Source organism: Pinus tabuliformis, chromosome 9 (assembly GCF_031772625.1).
Source record: "Pinus tabuliformis cultivar Carrire ecotype Pingquan chromosome 9, CPIR1, whole genome shotgun sequence".
Lineage (NCBI taxonomy): Eukaryota > Viridiplantae > Streptophyta > Pinopsida > Pinales > Pinaceae > Pinus > Pinus tabuliformis.
In genome coordinates, this window is record NC_142307.1 from 1,767,348,319 (window position 1) to 1,767,370,642 (window position 22,324).

The window sequence follows — 22,324 nt, forward strand, 5'->3', positions numbered from 1 at the left end:
GATGCAGGTTCACCTGATCCATGCCATAATAGCTGCATTCTAGCGAGGATCGCTATTTATTGTCAAACCTGTTATTCAACTGTATCAACTACCTACAGCTAACACACCAACTAACTATTATTAATGTAGTTGATGGCTTCTAGCTGCAGCTGTTGTTGTCTACTGCCTATGCTCCATTGATGTTGGGTGCAATGGTATTTCATTTCTGAGAAGTCTAGTTTTCAGTGAAATCAAAGGGGTTTGTTGATCTCTATTTTGTGATGTGGTGGATCTCCTTGGACATTTTTCTGGATTGTGAAATTATACAAATTTAACACTTCAGCTTGAAAAAGTGAAATAGGATATCAACAAAAATGGAACACAGCGGGTAGTGCCAGTTTTCTCACCAAAGATGTATTGTCTTTTAGTCTATTTTATCTTGTAATTAGAGCAGTGTTACCTTTATAAGCAATATATGGCCTGTATTGCGATATATTGCAAGTTGTTCCACAAGTGAATAATAAATTAACAATTGTGACAATTTCACCCTTTGGATTTATTGCAAGAATGTAAAAATATCATAATGATTTCAGTAATTATCATGAACCAATGGAAATTGTTGCCCTGTCTATGTCAATCTCACGGTCTCACCTTATAACCTGAGTCTTGGTGTTTAAACCCTCATTTTGCAAAAGTGAGTTAACAGATTGAACTCTGAGGATACTGTGACCATTTTCCATCAAGCAAAGCAAAGGGAAATCTGCTGTCAAGCAAAACACAGGGGAATCCACCTTTCATTTCCATGCTTTGAAACAGTGTTGCGGGGGAGCGCCCCCCCCCCCTTGCTCCCGCTCCCAATCCGCGCTCCGGGCGGGAGCGACTCGGGAGCGGGTCGGGAGCGCGCTCCCTAAAAAAATTTTCGCTCCCTGCCTTTTCGGGAGCGTTTTGCCTTTTTTGCATTTTTTTTTTGTAGTAATGTTCGAAATGCAATTTTTTTGAAAGAAACAAATAGTTTTTGAGTGGGGCAACTTAATGATCAAGTCTAGGCCCTAGTATTGATATGCTATTCATGGTAATGTTAAATTCTTAAAGTAAAAGGATGAAAATGAAAATTAAAGAAATTTTAACATTACCATGAAATGACTCAGGATGTTTGAGAGTGGTTTCGTCCTCATTGGATTTCATATGGAGAAAGTAGAATTTTAGATTTCATTCAAAATCCAGCAGACTTATCAGTTTTCCAGGATTTCAGGATTGGGGGATTGCAATGTTTCCATTGAATTTTGTCATGTATTAGGGTATGGAACTCATATTTAATCAAGAGTACCAATCCCTCTATGTACCTTGATGTTAGTGACATTGGTTGTCGAACTCCTCTATCATGACCCTTCTAAAAATGTACGCATCACTCAAACAAAATCTTGACTTGACATGCTATGCTTTTTCTATCTTATGTTAATGCTTAGAGGGTGATATTAATGACAAAGATCCCTATACAGATACAAAGGTAATGACAAAGATACCTCTGGATATTAATGCTTGGAGGGTGATATTAATGACAAAGATCCTGATTTTGCAACAAGACTAAAAAATTAGACATTTCTCGTGGTGGCAAGAGGCCCAAGCATAAGAAATAGATAATAGATTTACTTCTCTTTTTTAGTTTCTAGTAGCTTTTATAACTATTGACTCTTTCATATTTATTATGATATTTTTTAAAACAATATATGACAATTTAAGTTTGAAGTTGGCAATTATAACTCATTAGTAATGAATTATGAATATGATGCTTCATGAAAGTTGAAAGTTGTTTCATTTCATTTCATTTTATAACATTTCATTTCATGTTAGATATTATTTGTTGTAATGGTTACACTTAGCTTACAAGTACAACTTTGGTGATCAATGATGATAAATGTTATATATTGAATTTTGAAAGCTTGAAACTTTAAGATTGATGAATCATGAGACTCAATATGTTGTATGTTACTATGTTACTAACTTGCGGACGTGGTTGATGAAGATTATAACTTCTAGATGATTGTTGTTATATGGTTCAATCTATGCTTTTTTATGTTTTTTTATATCTAATTCATCATTCTACATGTTTTGGTTGACATATATGTATCAAAAATTAAAAAATATAAAATATATATATATTTTTAAAAAATCGCTTCGGGATTCGCTCCCAAACCGGGAGCTTCTGAAAATGGTCGCTCTCGCTTCCGCTCCCGCTCCCCGCTTCCGCTCCCGCTCCCAAGTAACATTGCTTTGAAACATGTTTATTTTTGCTTTGATGTGATTTTGTATCTTCTGGTCAAGACTTATGAGTCAGGACAGATATCATAATTATGTATATTGCTGTGCGAAGTACTACTTGACATCTTATACATTTTAAATATCAGTTTATTTTTATATTTATGTAGCAATTGCTTGTTTGATGTTGTTGTTGTTTTAGATGTTTAAAAAATTGAAAAAATGACTGTTTTTTGTATATTTTCAAGTTTCCTGATATTTTTTGATATTTACCCTGACATTGCCAGTAAGTTATATTCTGGACCCTCTGATAAATCTGCTGGGACGATAAACATGACATTGAATTAGAGCACGTAAACAATAAATTGTAATGTATTTGAAAGATTTAATCACTTTATAAGTTTTTGTTTAGGGATATCATAGATCAAGTCAAGAAGTCATCATCATGAATATGGAGTTGTTATTAGGAAGTCCTGATTAGTTGGGTGAATAGTTTCTTTTTCCAACCATCATGTTCATATGACCTCAATGCTTTGGAGATTCTCTGCTGTTTTGAAATGAAGTTATCATCATGAGTGGGCTTCATATTTCCAGAAGAACAGGGCGAATGGCATTGTATTCATTCAAAACAACAGTCTATAAACATATGAATACGTATCTCAGTCTAGACTATGCTTCTTTACTAGCTCCCCTTCACTTTATAGGGTTTTCCTTCTTGGGATAACCTACTGAGAATCCAGTGTTTCACAACAGGCCCAAGCATATAGACATCAAATATCACTTCATCAAGGATTGTGTGCAACGCCTACTGCCTGTCCTAGGAGTTCCCACAACTTAGGACAGGCAGTAGGTGTTGCACACAATCCCTAAAAAAACCCCAGTGCGGGAAAAACCAATTCTGCAGATGAGTATTTTATTTATTCTTCAACAAAATTCTATGATTGAAAATTACAACTGTTTGCCGTAAATTAGCAAACCTCCAGAAATTTGTTTCTTTCACTTCTGCAAATCAATTTGGCTTCCTAGAGACAACTTGGCCCTTCTGATCCAATTCAGCCTCCCTCTGGCTCACTAAATCGAACCACACGTGTGACCCTGGCAGCTTGGCCGTTGCTGGCACCTCACACTCGTTGGGAAAATCAACTCAAGCTCCTCTGTAATTCGAATTCTTCAGGAAAACTCAGCTTCCTTTGAGCTAATCGATCTTTCCGACAAATTTCTCCTTGCTTTGACAACTCAACCTCGCTGAGTCAATTCGCATTGGTTGGAAACTCGACCTCTCTCTGCAGATAAAATCAATCTCACTCTAACTCTGAGAAATTGGAAGTCGCTGTGAAGAATTTCCTTCGACAATTCTGACTTCAATCACGTTGATCTTGATCTGCTAGTGCCCCACACTATCATTGTGCCCTTGCTATCACTGCAAATCTGTATCTCTGATATGTTCTTCAAATGCCCATATATTTCATCTTATAATCTCTAGTTGAGCAATCAACAACGACGATCTAATCTCAACCAATTGCTAAGATCATATTGACCCCATCAAATGAATTTTCTAGAAGTAACTAGAGGAAAATTGATTTACCTCAATTAATTAATCCATTTCCCTTAAGTTAGACTTAGGGAAATTAATAAACTGGCTAATTAATTCTAATTAAGGTAATTTTTCTTAGAAATGTTTTCTGAGTATTGGAGAAAATTAATCCACTGTGTTCCTTAGCCTCATAGACACCATCTGAGACTAGAACACCTATGTGAGCTACATAAACTAACACTCCCTCTTAGTGAGGAAAGTGTTTTGCATAACACCCATCTTGTCTCTCAAGAAGATGAATCTCGCTTTCCCAAAGCCCTCGTTAGTATATCTGGTACTTGCTCATTTCTGGGTATATGTTGTAGCTAAACAATTGTGCGTTTCACATAGTCCTTGATGAAGTGATATTTGATGTCTATATGCTTGGGACTTGTTGTGAAACATTGGATTCTCAGACAACCTGATGCAACTCTGGTTGTTGCAGTGTATCACCATCGTCTCAACCCTTCGACCAAACAAGGCTACTAGCAGCTTTCAAAGCCATATGGCCTTGCATGTAGCCATGCTCTTTGCTATGTACTTTGCCTCTATAGAACTCAGTGCCATGGACTTCTGCTTTCTATTGTACCAAGAAACAACTCTTCATCCCATGTTGAAGCAACACCCTAAAGTGCTTTTCCAATCCATTGTATTACCTGCCCAGTCTGCATTAGTATAGCCAACCAACCTGACACCATCACCTCTAGCATATTTGATGCCATACTTGATAGTTCTGTGCAAATACCTCAACACATGTTTTGCGGCTGTCCAATGCACTCTCTTCGGTTCCACCATGAACTGACTGAGAGAGTTTACTGCATAGGATATATCTAGCCTAGTGTTGACCAAATACATGAGAGAGCCAATCAATTGCCTGTACAAGGTGGGGTCTACATCGTTCTCCTTGGATGCGTCTACCTTTCTCCAATTCATTTCATGGGTGTAGACATGGCTATACAATCCTCCAGCCCGAACCTTCGTAGCATCTCGATGTAGTGTTTCCCTTGCCTAAGGAAAATCTCCCCATCTGTCTGCCACACCTCCATGCCTAGAAAGTAGTGCATAAGCCCCAAGTCCTTCATCTCGATTCTAGAATTCTGCTGCAAGATCCCCCTTGCACTCCTTTATAGGCCCTAGTGAACCTATAAGAAACAAGTCATCCACATACCAGACAAGAATGAGAACCTCACCCCCAACCACCAAATAGTAGAGGTTTGCGTCTGCCTCACCCTTCATGAAGCCCATGCCCTGTAAAGACCTGTCAATGTGCTCATACCACGCCTTGGGAGCTTGCTTGAGCCTGTATAAAGCTTTCTTCAACCTACACACGTGGGTCTCTCTGTTGTGTGCTACAAAGCCCTCCGGTTGTTCTATGTATACCTCCTCTTCCAACTCACCATTAAGGAATGTCGTCTTGACATCCATCTGATGTATTTTCCATCCCATCTGTGCTGGTAATGAGATCACGACCCTGATAGAAGTATACCTGGCCACAGGAACAAATGTATCCTCGTAGTCTATTCCCTCCTTCTAAGAGACGCCTTGGCCACAAACCTTGCCTTGAATTTTTCGATGTAGCCATCTACACCATTCTTGATCTTATAGATCTAGCGTGATCCAACCATTGCCCTATCCATCGGTCTAGGTACACATCGTTCTGCATGATTGAGGTATACTCATCAACCATATCATGCCGCCACACCTGCTTCTTTGCAATCTCTTGATAGTTGGAAAGCTTCCTGCCAACTAACTGATTGACTAATGCCATGTAGCCAGTGTACCTCTCTAGTTGTCTCCATTTCCTATTGCCTGTCCTGGGAGTTCCCACAACCTCTTGATCATCCCTGAGTGTCTGCTGAACCTCACAGTTCCTCTTGCCACCTGTAGATGATGGAATATACACCTCTGTATCCTCATGATGCATCTCCCTGATTTGCTGCATCTGCTGCTCCATACTTTGCGAAGTCTCAGGAACACCTGCACCTGAGCTAGTGCTGGTAATGGTCATTGTGCTAGTGCTCTGCTGCCCCTAGTCCTGCTGCTCAACTCTAGGAACTTTTGTTAGTTGCTCACTTTGATCATCAGTTGCTAACAAATCTCTGGACCTCCTATATGCCTTGTCCTCAAGGAACTTGACATCTATCATGACTATAATCTCTCTGGCCTTTTGGATCGCAAATCCGATATGCCTTAGAGGTATCGTTGTACCTAATGAAGTATCCTCTCTACAATCTGATCTAACTTTGAACGCGTGTCTCTTGGAATGTGACAATACATTAGGCTACCAAATATCCTAAAATAACTGACATCTAGGCTCTTCCCTGTGACTGTAGATGATGGAATATCCACCTCTATATCCTCATGATGCATCTCCTTGATTTGCTGCATCTGCTGCTCCATACTTTGCAAAGTCTTAGGAACACCTGCACCTGATTTAGTGCTCGTAATGATCATTGTGCTAGTGCTCTGCTGCCCCTGGTCTTGCTGCTCAACTCTAGGAACTTTTGCTAGTTGCTCACTTTGATCATCAGCTGCTGACAAATCTCTGGACCTCCTATATGCCTTGTCCTGAAGGAACTTGACATCTATCCTGACTATAATCCTTCTGGCCTTTTGGAACGAAAATCCGATATGCCTTAGAGGTCTTGCTGTACCTAATGAAGTATCCTCTCTACAATCTGATCTAACTTTGAACGCATGTCTCTTGGAATGTGACAATACATTAGGCTACCAAATATCCTAAAATAACTGACATCTGGGCTCTTCCCTGTGAATGCCTCCTTTGGTGTCATCTTGCCCAGTGCTTTATGTGGAACCTTGTTTTGTATGTAAACTGCCATACTACATGCCTCTGCCCATAGGTAATGGGGCCAATCCTGGTCGTACAACATAGCTCTCATTGCCTCTGAAATAGAATGATTCTTCCTCTCAGCAACCCCATTCTACTGTGGGTTGTAAGGAACTGTCCACTCTCTCTTGATCCTTGCCTTGGTACAAAACTCCTGTAACTCCTTTCTCGTGTACGAATATCCATTTTTTGATAGAATAACCTTGATCTTCTTTCCTATCGAATTCTCCACTAGAGTCTTAAAGTCATGAAAGTGATTGAAGACCTCATCCTTGGTCTTCAGGAAGTATATCCAGGTCTTCCTGGAGAAATCATCGATAAAAGTAGCTAAGCATTCGTATCCCTTAAGAGACTTCATAGATTTCAACCCATATATATTTGAATGCACTAAGTCAAGAATACCTCGTGATCTGGTGTCACTCCTTGGAAAATCTGCCTTCACAAACCTCCCCAACACACATCCTCGGCAAAAATCGTCATGCTCTATGCTCACCTCTGGAACACCTGTCACTATTTCACGAAGCAATCTAAGTGCTCCATGATGTATATGGCCTATCCTCCTATGCCATAGCTCCCCTTGATCACTCATATTGCTGCTGCTAACTACAAACTTAGCAGTGTCCATCTGCAACCTATATAACCGACCGCTCCTAAATCTAATTGCTATAGGTGATTTCCATTCCTTGTGCTTCAACAACTCCTGCGCCCCTCTAAAGACAATATTGTACCCTTTATCTTGAAGGATAGATACGGAAATCAAGTTCATACCCAAGCCTAGCACATGCAAGATCGTGGATTGGAATTGGCTTGCCATTCTGTCTCTGAAACAAAACAGTCCCTCTTACAACTGGCTTGCGCTTGGACTTGTTCCCCATTTGGATCTGAAATCTCATGTCCTCCTCCTTATAATTGTAGAAGTACTCTCTAACTCTTGTCATGTGAAATGACACCCCACTCTCTATATACCAGAGAGCTCGTCTGTACTCGCTGAAGCCGTTGTCTGCCTCTCGCCCTTCTTCACAATCTTCTTCCTTAGTGGACAATCGCTGACATAGTGGCTAAACTCGTGACAACAATAACATTTGACCTTTGAAGGGTCCTTCTTCTCACCTTTTGGGTTTGGTCCCTTTCTGGACCACTTCTTCACTTTTCCCTTTCCAGCTAGGGCCCTGTTCTTCTGCTGTTCCTCACTCTTCTGAGTCCTACTGCTGTTGCCACTGACAAGATTGAGGCTCATCTCCAGGGTGAAATCACCCCATAATCGATCCCATCCCGACAATTGGTCTTGTCCATTGATCACTTGGATCAATACATCCTAATCCCACTGCTTCGTAAAGCCATTCAAGGCTATACACACCTTTGTGCAGATGGCCCATGTGCCTATGCCATAACTCCTCAAGCTCCTTGTCTGTGAAATTTTAATGCTGTTGCAATTACTGGTTATTATTCCCCTATCTATTTAGATTATTTGTCTTTTGCAATTAACATGCGACAAATATTGAATAAAACATAACTGCAATTTCACAAAAAAATAATAAACCACAGGGATTGAGAAAATTATGCACACACAAATAATGGACACTAATATTTTCGGACAAATGTCCCTGGAAAACCCTGAAAGGAAAACCAATTCTGCAGATGAGGGTTTTAGTTATTAAATTCTTTAGCTAAAATATTACAACTGGTTGCTGTAAGATGACAAACCTCCAAAAAATTATTCTGATCACTTCTGCAAGTCACTCTGACCTCCTGAAAGCAATTCATCCCTCTAGAACAAATTTGATGCCCCTTTGAAGCTTGATCTAGCTCGCATGTGTGGCCTGGCAGATAAACTCGACCTTATTGGCGATTCGCACTGGTTGGGAAAATCAACTCGGCGTCCACTGGAAAATCTCGACTTCTATTGGCAAATCAATCCTTTTGTGCAAAACAATCTCTCCTGCAAATTCTCCTTACTCTGAAATTTCTCCCTCTCTGAGCAATTCGCACTGCCTGCTAGGGTAATTTGCACCCCTGCCTGGAGCAACTCACAACACTGGAAAATCGGTCTCTCTCTGCACAATAAACGATCTCCAATTTTGTTTGGAAATCACTGCGAAGAATCTCTCCGATAATTGTTGCTGAAACCTTTGCTACTGATGTTTTGTGCCGCCTTTGCGCCCTTGCTAGCACTGCAACTTTGTGTCTCGATGTGTTCTCCAAATGCCCTTCAATTTCCTATTATAATCTCGTTGACGAAACAACGACCATGATCCAATCATAATCGATGGCCAAGATCATATTGACCCCATCTCATGACTTTTCTAGAAGTCTCTAAGGAAAATCCATTTATCCCAACTAATACTAATTAATTAAGCTTATTTCCCTAAGTTAAACTTAGGAAAAATAATTAACTGCTTAATTAAATATAATCAAGGCCTTTTCTCACGAAACCTTTTCTGGGTATTGAAGAAAATGTGTTCCTTAGCCTCATAGACACAATCTGAGACTAGAACACTTTTTCGAGCTACACAAACTAACATTGCCTGAGTTACAACTCCCTCTGCTTGTCAATGTTGTAGTGGTCTCAAACTGCAATCTGTATAGGCTCTTATGACTGAACTCAATCTGCTTGGCCACCTTGGAGTCTGAGGGTTTTATGAAAACCCTACGCTATTTGATGATCACCTCATACCCCTTATCCTCCTATGCTGACACTGAAATGAGGTTCTTCTTAAGCCTTGGAACATAAAGGACATCTGTGAGAAACAAAAGGTTTCCTGAATCCCACTCAAATATGACTGTACCAATGCCCTCGGCTCGGTACTTCCTGTCATCTCTCATCTCAATATGGAACTACATGTCCTTTTCTGTTAGTTTACTGAAGTAGTTCTTGTTCCACTGTTTATGACAGGATGCGCCACTGTTTATGTAGCCTGGTAGCCACTGAGCTTGCCATGCAAGCACTAAGTGAGAACCCATTCTCAAAATGAGAAGAGAACTCGTCTATCTCTGCAAAGGCTGCTACTCGGTCCTTTTTGGACCGTTTCTTTCGGTTAGGGCACTTAGTAGCGTAGTGCCCAAACTAGTGGCACGAAAAGCACTTGATTTGGCTGAGATATTTATTCTTCTTTTTGCCCTTGGAGCTTGGTTGACCACCATCATTGTTCTTCTTGCCCATCAACTTGCCCCCTTTACTGGCTAGGGCAAAGTTCTCTTCAACTTTGATCTTGGTGTGAGACCCTCACTGAGCATGTCTGCAAAGTTCTTCTTGGACACAATCGCCCCATAATTGCTCCCATTCCGGAAACTTCTCTCTGGCACATAGTCCATTGGTAAAAGTTTCCCAAGCCTTGGTGAACCGTGAAACCCATCGGGGCAAAACTCACTGGGTCTCTTTCTGGAACTGCCTTGCCCACACTTGCCAGCTTGTCCCTAACTTGGGTAAACTTGGTGAGGTAGGACACCACAAAATCTGACTTCGTCATTTTGATGGTTCTTAGTTTATACTTACACACTAACTTTATGGCCTCGCTTGAAACCTGATAGAGGCCAATTGTGGTCGTCCAACATAGTTTTGACTGACTTCTTCCCGATCAAGTGAGGGATGATGTGGTCTTTGATTCCTTCCAAGATGATTCTCCTCGCGTTGGCATCTCTTCTGTTATGCTGAGCCAACAGTTGAGGTTCATTGGGGGCGACTGGGACATCATCCACAAACTCCCATGCCCCTTGTTCCTCTAGCACCACGTTAATCCTCTCACGCCATGAGCTGAAGTTGTACGCACCATTCAACCTATTCTCAAATCTGAGACCTTGATATGCCATACTGCCAATTATGTAATATTCCTACTAGGAATTAACAGTGAATAACATAACAATTTACTAGGAACAACAAATAAAAATTAAAACCACACACAAATCAGAACACCATGGAAACTGGGCGAAAATGCCGAGCGATTTTATTAATAATGGGTGCTGAGTACTTCAAATGGATAGGAATGATATAACCTGTGCTTGCTGAACAAGCTATGCAAATGCTAGGTGAAATCTTGCTGACACAAGTGCTGAAATGGCTCCAAACTAGTAGTACGCATTGCCCAAAAATTCTGCTGCTGGTTGACCGATGGAACAAGGATTTCTGCCTGAAATATTGCTCAGAAAATTCTGCAAAATTAGCCTCAGACTCCTCTCACCAAACCCACAAAAACCCATAAATATTTTGGGCTAGTTTCGGGTGACCAAGAAGCCCTGCAAGAGGTGCGAGTGGCCTCCCTAGCTTGCTGTGTGAGTTGCTGAAGTAACTCTGCTGCTAATTGTTCAAATGCCCCCACTGAAAATGCTCCCAACCTCCCTACAAAGTTTTCCCTCCAGAAATCCAACTTTCTTCCGCCCTTGGCTCCTTGGAATCATCCCCTCTCCACACCTGCGCAGACTTTGCCCAGAAACTCCTGCACACTGCTAGAATTAGAGAAACTCGACCCTCCAAATTGCCTCAACTCCAACCCTACAAATTGGTGTCAAAACTCCGGTCTCAAGTAGGAAAATCCATCTGCAATTAGCTGGCACTCCAAACCCACAGTAGCTGATCAACAAAATGCCACCCGAACTGCCTCTGCTCCCAGGTAGTGTGCGGAACTGGAAATCACTGCAACAATGAAGCTCTGTAGAAGCCTGAGAATGGACTCCTCATGTTCCCAATGAGGAAGACACTCGAAGTTCTCCGAAGAAGGGGTGAAATTTTGCCTGAAACTCTTGTGCTAAACAACACTCCAACTCCTGCACTAAACAGCTCCAAGAGAGGTTGAATTGTCTAAGTGTGATAGTCAAAAGATGATGAGAAATTCTCCTTGGCTGCCTTAGGTACTCCAACCACCTTAGCCTCCCTTGGTGCCCCCCACACTCCACTAAAATTTCAATCTTTCTCTCTCCTAGTGCACATTGCCTCCCTTTGCCTCCAAAGTTCACGTGAGGCCTACTCCACCCACCTTTCCTAAGTCACCAATGTTGCCAAAATTCACTTCTAATGTCAAAATTGCAAAATTTGGCTATACTTAGCGAAATTTATGGAATTGGGGATATCACAAATTCGCACTGTCGAGAACCCTAGTGGCCAAGTCGAACTGGTGAACTCGCTCCCTCTGAATGCAAACTCTTCTCCTGAAGATAAAAACATTCTTGGTCTTCAATCAAAGGCTAAGCTATGATACCATGTTAGTTTCTATTAAGACTTAGTAACTGATTTTTAGTTCTCTAAGCATGCAATCAGATACATAATTTAAACTGCTGATCTGAAACTTAAATTACAAATACACTGAGTTTTTTAACTATAACATGCTCAATGGAAATAAATAAAGCTAAAGACAAACACATTCAACACATAAGACACCAAATATACCCAGGAAACACCATCTCTAGGGAAAACCTGCAAACTGTGTGTGTTTTTCTATTAGCTCAGCAAAATAATAATCTTCAGAAATTAATACAGCAAGGGAACATTTCCCTTCTACAGCAAAACCCTCTAAACAGCTGAACCAAGCAAAATCGAAATACCCCCTGTGCACTTCTGGCACTGTATGGCTGCACAGTACGACCTCTCTGCGCACTGGTACACGCTGTACGGCCACACAGTACGGCCTTTCTCTGCACACACTAGCTTGCTGTATGGCCATGCTAATTCTGGGCTGAGATAAGGCTGTTTGGCCCTGTCCTTCTCTCCCTCTTGGTCGCTGATCTTCCTTGCTGACTGCTGAAACCCTAACTTCCTCTTGTTGAGCTAACACACACACTCTATGCCCTTTGAACTGGCCACTTCTGCACCCTATTCCCTCTTATAATTTGACCTGGGCCCCACCATCACTCTCAATGGCTGAGATTAAATCTTGATGAAGGGCTGAGATCTAATTATATGTTGACTTTGACCATTTTTAGTTTTCCTAAGTTCAACATTAGGAAACAATTAATTAAATTAATAATCTGCTAAGTGGTTGTCTTGTGGGTCCCTTTGCTAGCCTTGGCACCTATGCAAGCAGAACCCTTGCTTCTCTACTCCAATCAACAAAAAATCCCAGACCTGCAAATTTGGGCACCAATATAGGAAGAAACAGGCTCAATCTGTTTCATTCCTCTATCCACTTAAGGAAATCGAGAAATAAGATAATCTCGACTATAAATCGATTTTTTTTGCACTTTTCAAGTAATTCGATACAATTCCTTATGGATTCAGTGTGATTCTGTACAACTGTGCTACTATACCGTACGTTTGTTCTGTAAGATGGATGGTAATGGTGGCTGAAAATTAAAAAAAAAAATGACCTTGCTTGGAAAAAAACATGGTTTCAGCGAAACCGTTTTGGCTCTTCAATGTGCTATGCTAACGATCTATCTCTGTTGGTAGCAGTCCCTATGTCTTCATGCTCCCGTAGACTCCATCCATGGCTTTAGCTGAGCTCTGATACCATATTACAGAAATCAAACACATAAAGAAACTAAGATAACCCAAAAGAGTTCTCTGTATTGTATTGCATAATGAGAAAGCAAAAGCTTTCTTACATAGGATTACAAGCAAGTCAAGTCTATCCACTTTAGCAATGTGGGATTGGGATAGACTGAGAAACACAATAAAGTTAAATAAAGCATAAGAGCATAAAATAAACTAAAGCCAAATTGACTTTATTAATGCCTAAGTCTAATATCTAATTGACCATTATAAGCTAATATTTACTTTAACAGTGCTAACTATGAATATATACTACTATATAATTGAATCATTGATAATGCATTTCTTTTTGGAGTCAGTTTGGAGATTGATCCCATAATCCCTGGTTATGTGTGCAATTAGCTACATAGACTCATAGAGCATTAGATACTAGTCCAATTGTTCTTGGAATTTTTATCTAAAGATACGGTATGAACCTCTGATTATTTAATCTTTAGTTCACTGCACTTTATTTCTGATGTAATAGATAGTCCAGCACGAAGCTTCTGTGAATATTATGCTGTTTCTTTATTTACTTGATTTCTGCTTTTGGGTGGACCTGCCCTAGGAATTCGTTATTTGATACTGTATTTTGATGTGATTGCAAGTCCCATTGACCTACATTGTCATTCGTGAACATTCATATAATTGCTTTTATTCTTTCTTTTTTTTTGATCAGTTGCGTTATTTTTTTTGCTTAGTTTTGAATCAGTGCATTTTGCTTATGTTTTATGGAGAATTTCTTTGAGTCCAAGTTTCATTTCATCTTGCAGGTAATAGCTATCAAGATATATTGCATTCAAACAAAAATGCATTTTTGTGTGGAGGTCAAGATGACGACTCAAGCATTATGGATGCATACCTTTTGCATATTGTATGTCTGTTATCTAATATTTATTTTCCAACAAAATTAGAAATCTAAATTAGAATCACGTTTTGTTTTGATCAAAGGTTCAAATGTTATCATTTAAATCTGTAGTCAACATGCTGCCATTGGAGTTAGGGTTAATTATCTTTTTGTAAGCGCCGTGTTTCATTTTTGGGGATGTCCCAATGTTGTATTTGGACAAAGTTCATTCACGATTTCTGGACTTCAAGCATATTTAACATTGTTGTTGCAGTTGAATCACATCTATAAAACAAGAGATCTTGTGACCAAAAACAGTGCAAGACTGAGTCAACAGGCTGAGCAAAAAGATAAGACAACAGATGCAACTGGACTATCACAAGACCAAGGGTTTACTCGCCCAAAGGTGTCCCCAGTTTGTCTCTTATTTCATTTTGAATCATTCAATTTTTACTCTTTTCAAAATACAGAAATTCTGGTCAGTTTGGGTTTGCGACTGACACTGTTTATTACAGGTTCTCATTGTGCTGCCACTTCGAAGCATTGCCCTCAGAACTGTGAAGAGTTTGATAGATCTGATCCCATCTTCGTGCAAAGTAAGATTTTATTGGTTCCTATGAGCTGTACTTTCCTCTTCTGACTAATCTGTATTGCTAAACAACGTGGGAGGTCAAGATGAATTGATGATATCTACTATAAAATGGCCAACATAGTGAAGTATATATTTCTTTTATTTGCTAACAAGATGAATTTTGAGTGAATACATTCATCCATATTTTGTAATATTATTAGGGTATTCTTGCTAAGATTATTTGGTCCATGGCCATTGTCTAAATAAGTTAATGCATGGCTATTGTCAAAGTTGGGGCAAAAATTAGTAATCTAAAAAGTTGGACAGTCATAATGGTAAATCTTGATTGATGAGACTTTTATTCATGTCTATAAAACTTTGTAGGGTTTGGTGCGTATGATGAAAGTGTTTCATTTATTGAGTTGAAACTTGAAACTTCTGAGAAGTACTGTTGTACAAGATTAATTGTTGACTTTCAGATTCCAACAAGCATTGGTAAAGCCAGCAGCTATGGCTAGGCGTTCTTATGCTTTGTTTAGCAACCCATTTTTCTTGATCTTTCATACCATCGTTGATCAGAATTTTCAAATAAACTTCAAAACCTGTAAACTGTAGCCTACTAAGATAAGGTTTAACTTTACATAAGATTAATGCCTTTTTACTGACCTTCATTTGATATTGACATACCAGGTCAGCATTGAGTATAAGAATAGGCTTTTTGATGAATTTGGTAATGGAGAGGATGAAGACAATGAAGCATTAAAGGAAGGATCAAAGTCTGGAGGCCAACATAAAGAAAAATCTCAGATATCTTCAAAGCCTGCTGATTTTCAAGCTCTTTTTGGTGGGAACAATGATGATCATTTTCGGATAGGAATCAAAATTACAAAGTAATGTGATTCAACTAAAGTAAATTTTAATGTTAATTTCATATAATTAACAGTGCAAGTTCACTTAAATTTAGATAGTACTTTTATTGACCAGATGCTACCTATGTGCATTACAACCTTTCCATATGTGTCATTATGATGATCAATGCATGCTGGATATAGGTTGAAATGCTGTCTTATTTAGATAGATGCATCTAAATATAAATATAATTTTTGCCTGAGGTCAAAAACTTTTCTTATCTTTTTAGAGTTTGGTATAGATAAAGAACATACTTTTTTAAAGAAGGGTCATGTATAATTAGTAGTCCCCATGTCAATATATAAATCTAAACAAAAGATTATAAGATTTAATGGACCTATTTCTACTAATCTAACAATTAAAAGGCAACTGAAGAATGTATCCTTGACTAACATGGTTTTATGGTATGCCCTGAACAGGAAAAGTGTGAAGCTTTACAGCGATTTCTATTCTTCAGACATTATTGTGGCTTCTCCAGTTGGCTTAATTACTGTGAGTTAATGCTTTTACCTATGTATGCTATGAATTTGCAACATTTTGATGCAAAGCCTGTCTTTTCTTTCATAAATACTAATATTGTTAAGGTATTTTCTGTCTGCTCGCCCAGAAAGATCTCTCTAGTACCAACTATTTAAATGAGATGTGATGGACATGTCCAGTATTTGTTATGAATAAATATATAGGAAATAATGTAAAATAATGTAAATGATAATAATCATAAATAATGATTAGTTAATTAGTAATTAGGTTAAAGAGTCATGTCTAAATGAGACATGACTCTCCATGAAGAGACACCTGCTTGGTATATAAGCAAGCCTCTCACTCTCATTGTATCATTCTTATTCATACATTTAATATATAATATTTATATCCTCATGGATAACTTTATATTCCAAGTCTTCTAGAGTAATTAATCTGTAGAAGGAACTTTGTTCGCTTCATTTGGTATCAGAGCAGTCGATACTTTGGCTTCTCCACCGCTGTATAGAGCCGTGTTCTCCGCTCCAGGTTTTTGACCGTCAAATTCACCAACATTGTTGTCGTTGAAGCATTTCGCTACAAGAATTTGGAGTTTCTCCATTTCGCTATCAAGCATTTGGCCATTCAATAATATATATATATATATATATATATATGGAGAGAATAAAAAGTCAAAAAACAAAGATTAAAAAAAAGATTTAAAATAAATAAATAAATAAATATAGTCTGATGTAAATTTTGAAGGAGAACATTCATATATATAAAAAGATTCTACATTATTGATAAAAAGTGCATGATAAAGTTAAGAGGGAATCTTTCCAAATATATTTAAAACTATATGTAAGAGAAGGAAGAGTAAATAATATTATTTCATTAAGTGGTTTACAAGCCCGTGGTTTTAGAAACCCATGGTAATTGCCCATGGTATTTTAAAAGTAAAAGAAAAACAAAAGGAATACAAAATCTCTTTATGTGAATGGTAAGTTTTACTTTTTACGTGGAGAACATTAACCGAGGTTTTAGAAACCCATGGTAATTGCCCATGGTATTTTAAAAGTAAAAGAAAAACAAAAGGAATACAAAATCTCTTTATGTGAATGGTAAGTTTTACTTTTTATGTGGAGAACATTAATTGAGTCAAAAGTACATAAGTGAACATATATTTTATATTATACCCCAAAGAGGTGAATAGCCACGTTTCACAAGGGTTGTAACTTTTCAAAGAAAAGAAAAATTATTATAAATAAAATATATATAAAGAGAAGTATTATATTATAAAGATGTATTTAAAGAAAAGTTCAAGTCATAAAATTATTGAAAATATATACAAGTACAAAGAGGGTATTATTATAAATGGTTACACAAGGAGAAAATATCAGTTAAGAGTTTACGTTAAAGTGAAGTTGAATTAAAGTTTAAAGAGTTATATGAAAGTTAAAAAGTAAATACAAAGGACAATAAGATATTTAAAAAAAGCCAATTGAAACAATATTTAAATATTCTTTTTAAAGTACAAAAGGTAAAAAAAAACGTAAGTAGAAATATATAAAAAGAATACAAAGGAGTTTTGAAATATTAAGGTATCCATAGATAAATTGGATATAAAAAAATAAAAAGGTAAATAAATATAATAAAAAGAAAAAAAAGAGGCCAGATTACATATATATTGAAAAGATTCAAAATTCATAAAAATTATTAGTAAAAAAATATATAAAAAATAAAAGAGTTAAATTATATATATATATATATATATAAGTCTATATAAAAAGAAAGGGAGTTAAATTTAAATAAAAAGGGAAAATATCAAATAAGTCATTAGGAAAATAAAATTTAAGAGGAAGTTAGTGGAATTAGGGTTATTTGGAAAAAAAAATGTATATAAAAAAATATGGGTTTATTTGCAATATGTCCTTTTTGTTCAGAAGGATACCCTAATTGTCAAGAGTCATTTAGAAATCAAAACGCTGTTTGCATAAAATGTTACAAAACTTTTACCTTTGTCGAACTTCTAAGTGATACAGAAAAATAATCATTGGCAAGAAATATGAAACTATTAATGGCAACAAGTAGACACCAACATACTGATTTGAATAAGGAAATGAAGAAAGGAGAATCCACATTGCAAATTGAAAGCCCATCATCACTCCTACCAAACGATGTAATCCAGTGTACCAAGAAATTGCAGCGAGAAGATCGAGAGAATGGCAAAATAACCAAACTTTCGCAAATCAAGTAAGCATTACAACAAGGACATAAAAATTGTGTGGATACGCACTACAAGGAAGTAATGGAAAAGGATGAAGAAATCTCTCACCTCAAGGACCACGTCGAAAAATTACTTGCACAAGTGAAGAAGACTAAGGTCACAAAGAAAGAACTCAAGAAACACTTATCAAAACAAGAAGATGAAACCTTGCGTTTAAAGAACCTTAATAAAAATTTATTAGAACAAATGAGAGATCTAAGAAATGAAAAACTCAAAGTCAAAACATTGAAAATGAAGATGATGAATCTGAAACCAAAGAACTTTTACGTCTGAGAAACCATAATCAAAATCTACTCACTCAAATTAAGAAACTTAAGGATGATAAGAAAGAATTAAAAGACAAGTTAGAACAATTTACTCAAGAAGAAGTATTGAAATCTCCCGTCGTAACAGTGCAAGTTGAAGATAAGGACGAATACCGATCCAGTGAATATCATAACTCAAGAATAATGCAAACTAGTTGAAGAAAAGACGCACTTAGATTTGGCAGTTCAGATGATAAACACCCCAAGTGAAGGTTCTATAACCAACTCAACAAAGTCGCCACTTGAACTAAATAAAAAGATTTCCACACACTTAATAAGGGAAAGTCAAACCAAAAAAGTTCCCTATCGACATCTGAATCATGAGAGTAGACAACTCAACCATGCTACATATCGATACCATTCAGACTAGAAACAACAAACTGATGTTCCAGAGAATTGTGATATAACTTCAATTGAGTCCTATGATGACAAGTTGTTACAAAATTCCAGTGATCAGAATATTCCACAGAAGCTTAATCTAGAATGGTTTGATCTCTTCTCAGTGCGACAATTTTGTTTGTCACTTAGAAGATCATATCAACTTGTATCGATGAAGTTGATGGTTCCGAGTTGAGAAGACGTTCGAAACCAAAAAAGAGATCAAGCCTTTTTCATCGACAAGCTTTAAGGACAAAGATTTTTGTGGAGGAAGACAATGTTATGAATAAATATATAGGAAATAATGTAAAATAATGTAAATGATAATAATCATAAATAATGATTAGTTAATTAGTAATTAGGTTGAAGAGTCATGTCTAAATGAGACATGACTCTCCATGAAGAGACCCCTGCTTGGTATATAAGCATTCTCACTCTCATTGTATCATTCTTATTCATACATTTAATATATAATATTTATATCCTCATGGATAACTTTATATTCCAAGTTTTCTGGAGTAATTATTCTGTAGAAGGAACTTTGACTCTCTATGAAGAGACCCCTGCTTGGTATATAAGCATTCTCACTCTCATTGTATCATTCTTATTCATACATTTAATATATAATATTTATATCCTCATGGATAACTTTATATTCCAAGTTTTCTGGAGTAATTATTCTGTAGAAGGAACTTTGTTCGCTTAAATATTTCTGATGAAAACTATTTAAGGGGGTCTGTCGATTTCAATCTTTTTACTAGTCTCGATCTTGGGACCTATGGATTATGGCCCACAAACTTGTTCACAATCTTTCAAATCCTCCGTCATGCACAACTGTATGTATAGTCTCACATCAGTCTACTTGTAGCATTAATTTCTAGATCTCTTAACTCATGGCTTTCGTCATACTTTCACCTGTAAAGTGACTGTCGCCCTTGAAACACATATGCAATTCTCCTACTCTTGGAAAACACACTAACCAGGTCATGCAAACACAATTTATATATAATAAAAATAACACGTGCAGAGATAAAATATACGTACACATTTACATTATGTAGGATTCTAATTTCATTATATTAATTGGTAAACTATTACATGGCATCTTGGTTGGCCAGATCTTCGTTCTAATGGCCGCCCTTCAAACACACACGGGTTCACAATTTATATTAGAAAATTACAATATCATGGATTATTTCAAGATCCATGATCTTCTCCATACAGCTCTCAACGTGATCCTCTCCACAAAGCTCTTTACATGATCTTCTCCACAAATCTCTCTGCATGATCTTCTCTACAAAGCTCTCAACAAATTACTACGATTTCTCACAGATGTGATTTTTCAAGCTTTTAATCCTTTACAAAATACATATTATCCTGCTTTTTTGACAGTTGTGCCTTCTATAACCCATTCTTGCTGATTTTTCGGAGAATGAGTTGATGCTCCTGCATCAATTTAACTTATAGTGTCCAAATTTTCCCTCCTACAATTTTTAGTACGACTGATTGTGGATTGAAGTGGCTCCATCTCTCATTTGATGTTTTCCAAGGGTTTTTCACGTCTGTTTCCTCTACGATGGAGATCTAAGAGAATCTTGTCGTCCACAAACCTACCATAATAGGATGACTAATATTTTAGGGAGTCTCTAGTACATAGAAAGTTTTCTTTGTATTAGTGTAGCTTTATTTTTTTGATCAAATATTATCTTAGTAGTTTTCATTTCCTTTGTTGATTTCTTTGAGATTTCCAATTGTTCTTCAGTGTTTTTTATAAGTCCTGGAAATGGATTTCCATTGTCTCTGTTTCCATTTGTAAATCATTTATTAGAGTTTTTAATTCGTTTGCTTCTGATTGAATTTTATTGGAGGTATTAGTTCCTCCCATTTCTTGTTTGTTGGATTATGAGTTCGTCTCTATATCAACTCCGCCTTTGTGGACTTCTTGATTGGGGAGCATTCAATTCTCAAGACTTTCAAAGAAGCACCACTGGGTCTGTCTTTATTTTCAGTTGGAACTGATGTGATATAACCTTAGAACACCTTGTATTGTATTGGCAGTTTTGTCATCACCGTAGTATTTTTACTGTCATTATTTTTTTTCCTAGAAAAAAATCGTACTTTATATTTCATTCAAAATTGAATGTACATTCTAAAGGAGGGTTGATTGCATAAAATCCCAAAAACTATATTTTCCCTTTATGATATTCTCCCTCCTATCCATAGTTTTAAAACTCCGACTCCGACTCCGACTCTGACTCCGAAACGGCAATGACTCGGCCGGCTCGATTTCAATGACTCGGTCGTTGTAAAAAATACATTAAATATATATATATATTTTTTAATAAAAAAACATAATTTTAAAGATTTTAAACATAATTTTAAAGATTTTCATTCTTGTTTCCAAACACATAGCATTATAATATAGATGGAAGAAAACATATGATCAAAGTAGGCTCATGAACCAATCCATTATATCAAAATGGTACCCAATGGCAATACATGGTCAACTGTCATACATGATCAAAGACTCAAAACAAAAAACACATAACCAAGGAGGCTAGAAATGGCCTCTACAACAAAAGTAAACTGTGACCAGACTCCAGTACTAGTACTACAGCTACTGGCTAGTAGCTACTGCCAGAGGAGCCAAGATCATGTCAATCAATCTCTGGATCATCATCAGAGTCAGACAGGGGGCCCCATGGCTCCTCCTCCTCATCATCATCTCCAACTGCAGCTGTAGAAGTGGTACCACTAGCAGGCTGTGCAACTGCAGCAGATGCAAGCTGAGATAGAGTAGATATGCGGTTGCGCTTCTGTCGTCGTTGAGCAGAGGAAGCACCTACAACTGGAGTCCTTGCTGGTTGTGAGACTGAGGCTGGTGGATTGGGATCTGCATTCAACTGAACAACATGTTCAAGTTCAACTGATGTCTCGATATCTAAATCTAAATCAAGATCCTCATCAGGATCAAACTCTGCTGGACGACTCTCCACTACCCAATCTGATGTTGGATCAATGTCTTCCAACACAATGGGATCTGAATCAGGTCTTTTGTTCAGCAAATGGTTTCGTCTGAGCGGGAGGTTGTATTGGACATAAACTAGATCATTTAATTGTTTTTGATCCAAACAGTTTCTCTTCTTTGTGTTACTTGGGAGCAGGAGCGAAAACGGGAGCGGGAGCGACATTTTCAGAAGCTCTTGGTTTGGGAGCGAATCCCAGAGGAGTTTGACAACCAATGTCACTAACATCAAGGTACATAGAGGGATTGGTGCTCTTGATTAAATACGAGTTCCATACCCTAATACATGACAAAATTCAATGGAAACATTGCAATCCTCCAATCCTGAAATCCTGAAAAACTGATAAGTCTGCTGGATTTTGAATGAAATCTAAAATTCTACTTTCTCCATATGAAATCCAATGAGGCCGAAACCACTCTCAAACATCCC

At 37.5% G+C, this 22,324-nt stretch overlaps 1 protein-coding gene across 5 annotated transcripts in view; it reads left to right on the top strand.

The window, feature by feature from the left end:
- Positions 1-22,324, top strand: part of LOC149155853 (protein NUCLEOLAR FACTOR 1-like) — a 252,395-nt gene that overhangs the window by 69,023 nt on the left and 161,048 nt on the right. For all 5 annotated transcript variants that reach the window (XM_089446073.1, XM_089446075.1, XM_089446076.1 and 2 more), the window contains 5 exons: positions 13,887-13,987; positions 14,235-14,366; positions 14,476-14,556; positions 15,222-15,421; positions 15,860-15,932. In XM_089446073.1, the coding sequence (XP_089302199.1) occupies positions 13,887-13,987; positions 14,235-14,366; positions 14,476-14,556; positions 15,222-15,421; positions 15,860-15,932 (587 nt within the window). The remainder of the gene's footprint in view (positions 1-13,886; positions 13,988-14,234; positions 14,367-14,475; positions 14,557-15,221; positions 15,422-15,859; positions 15,933-22,324) is intronic.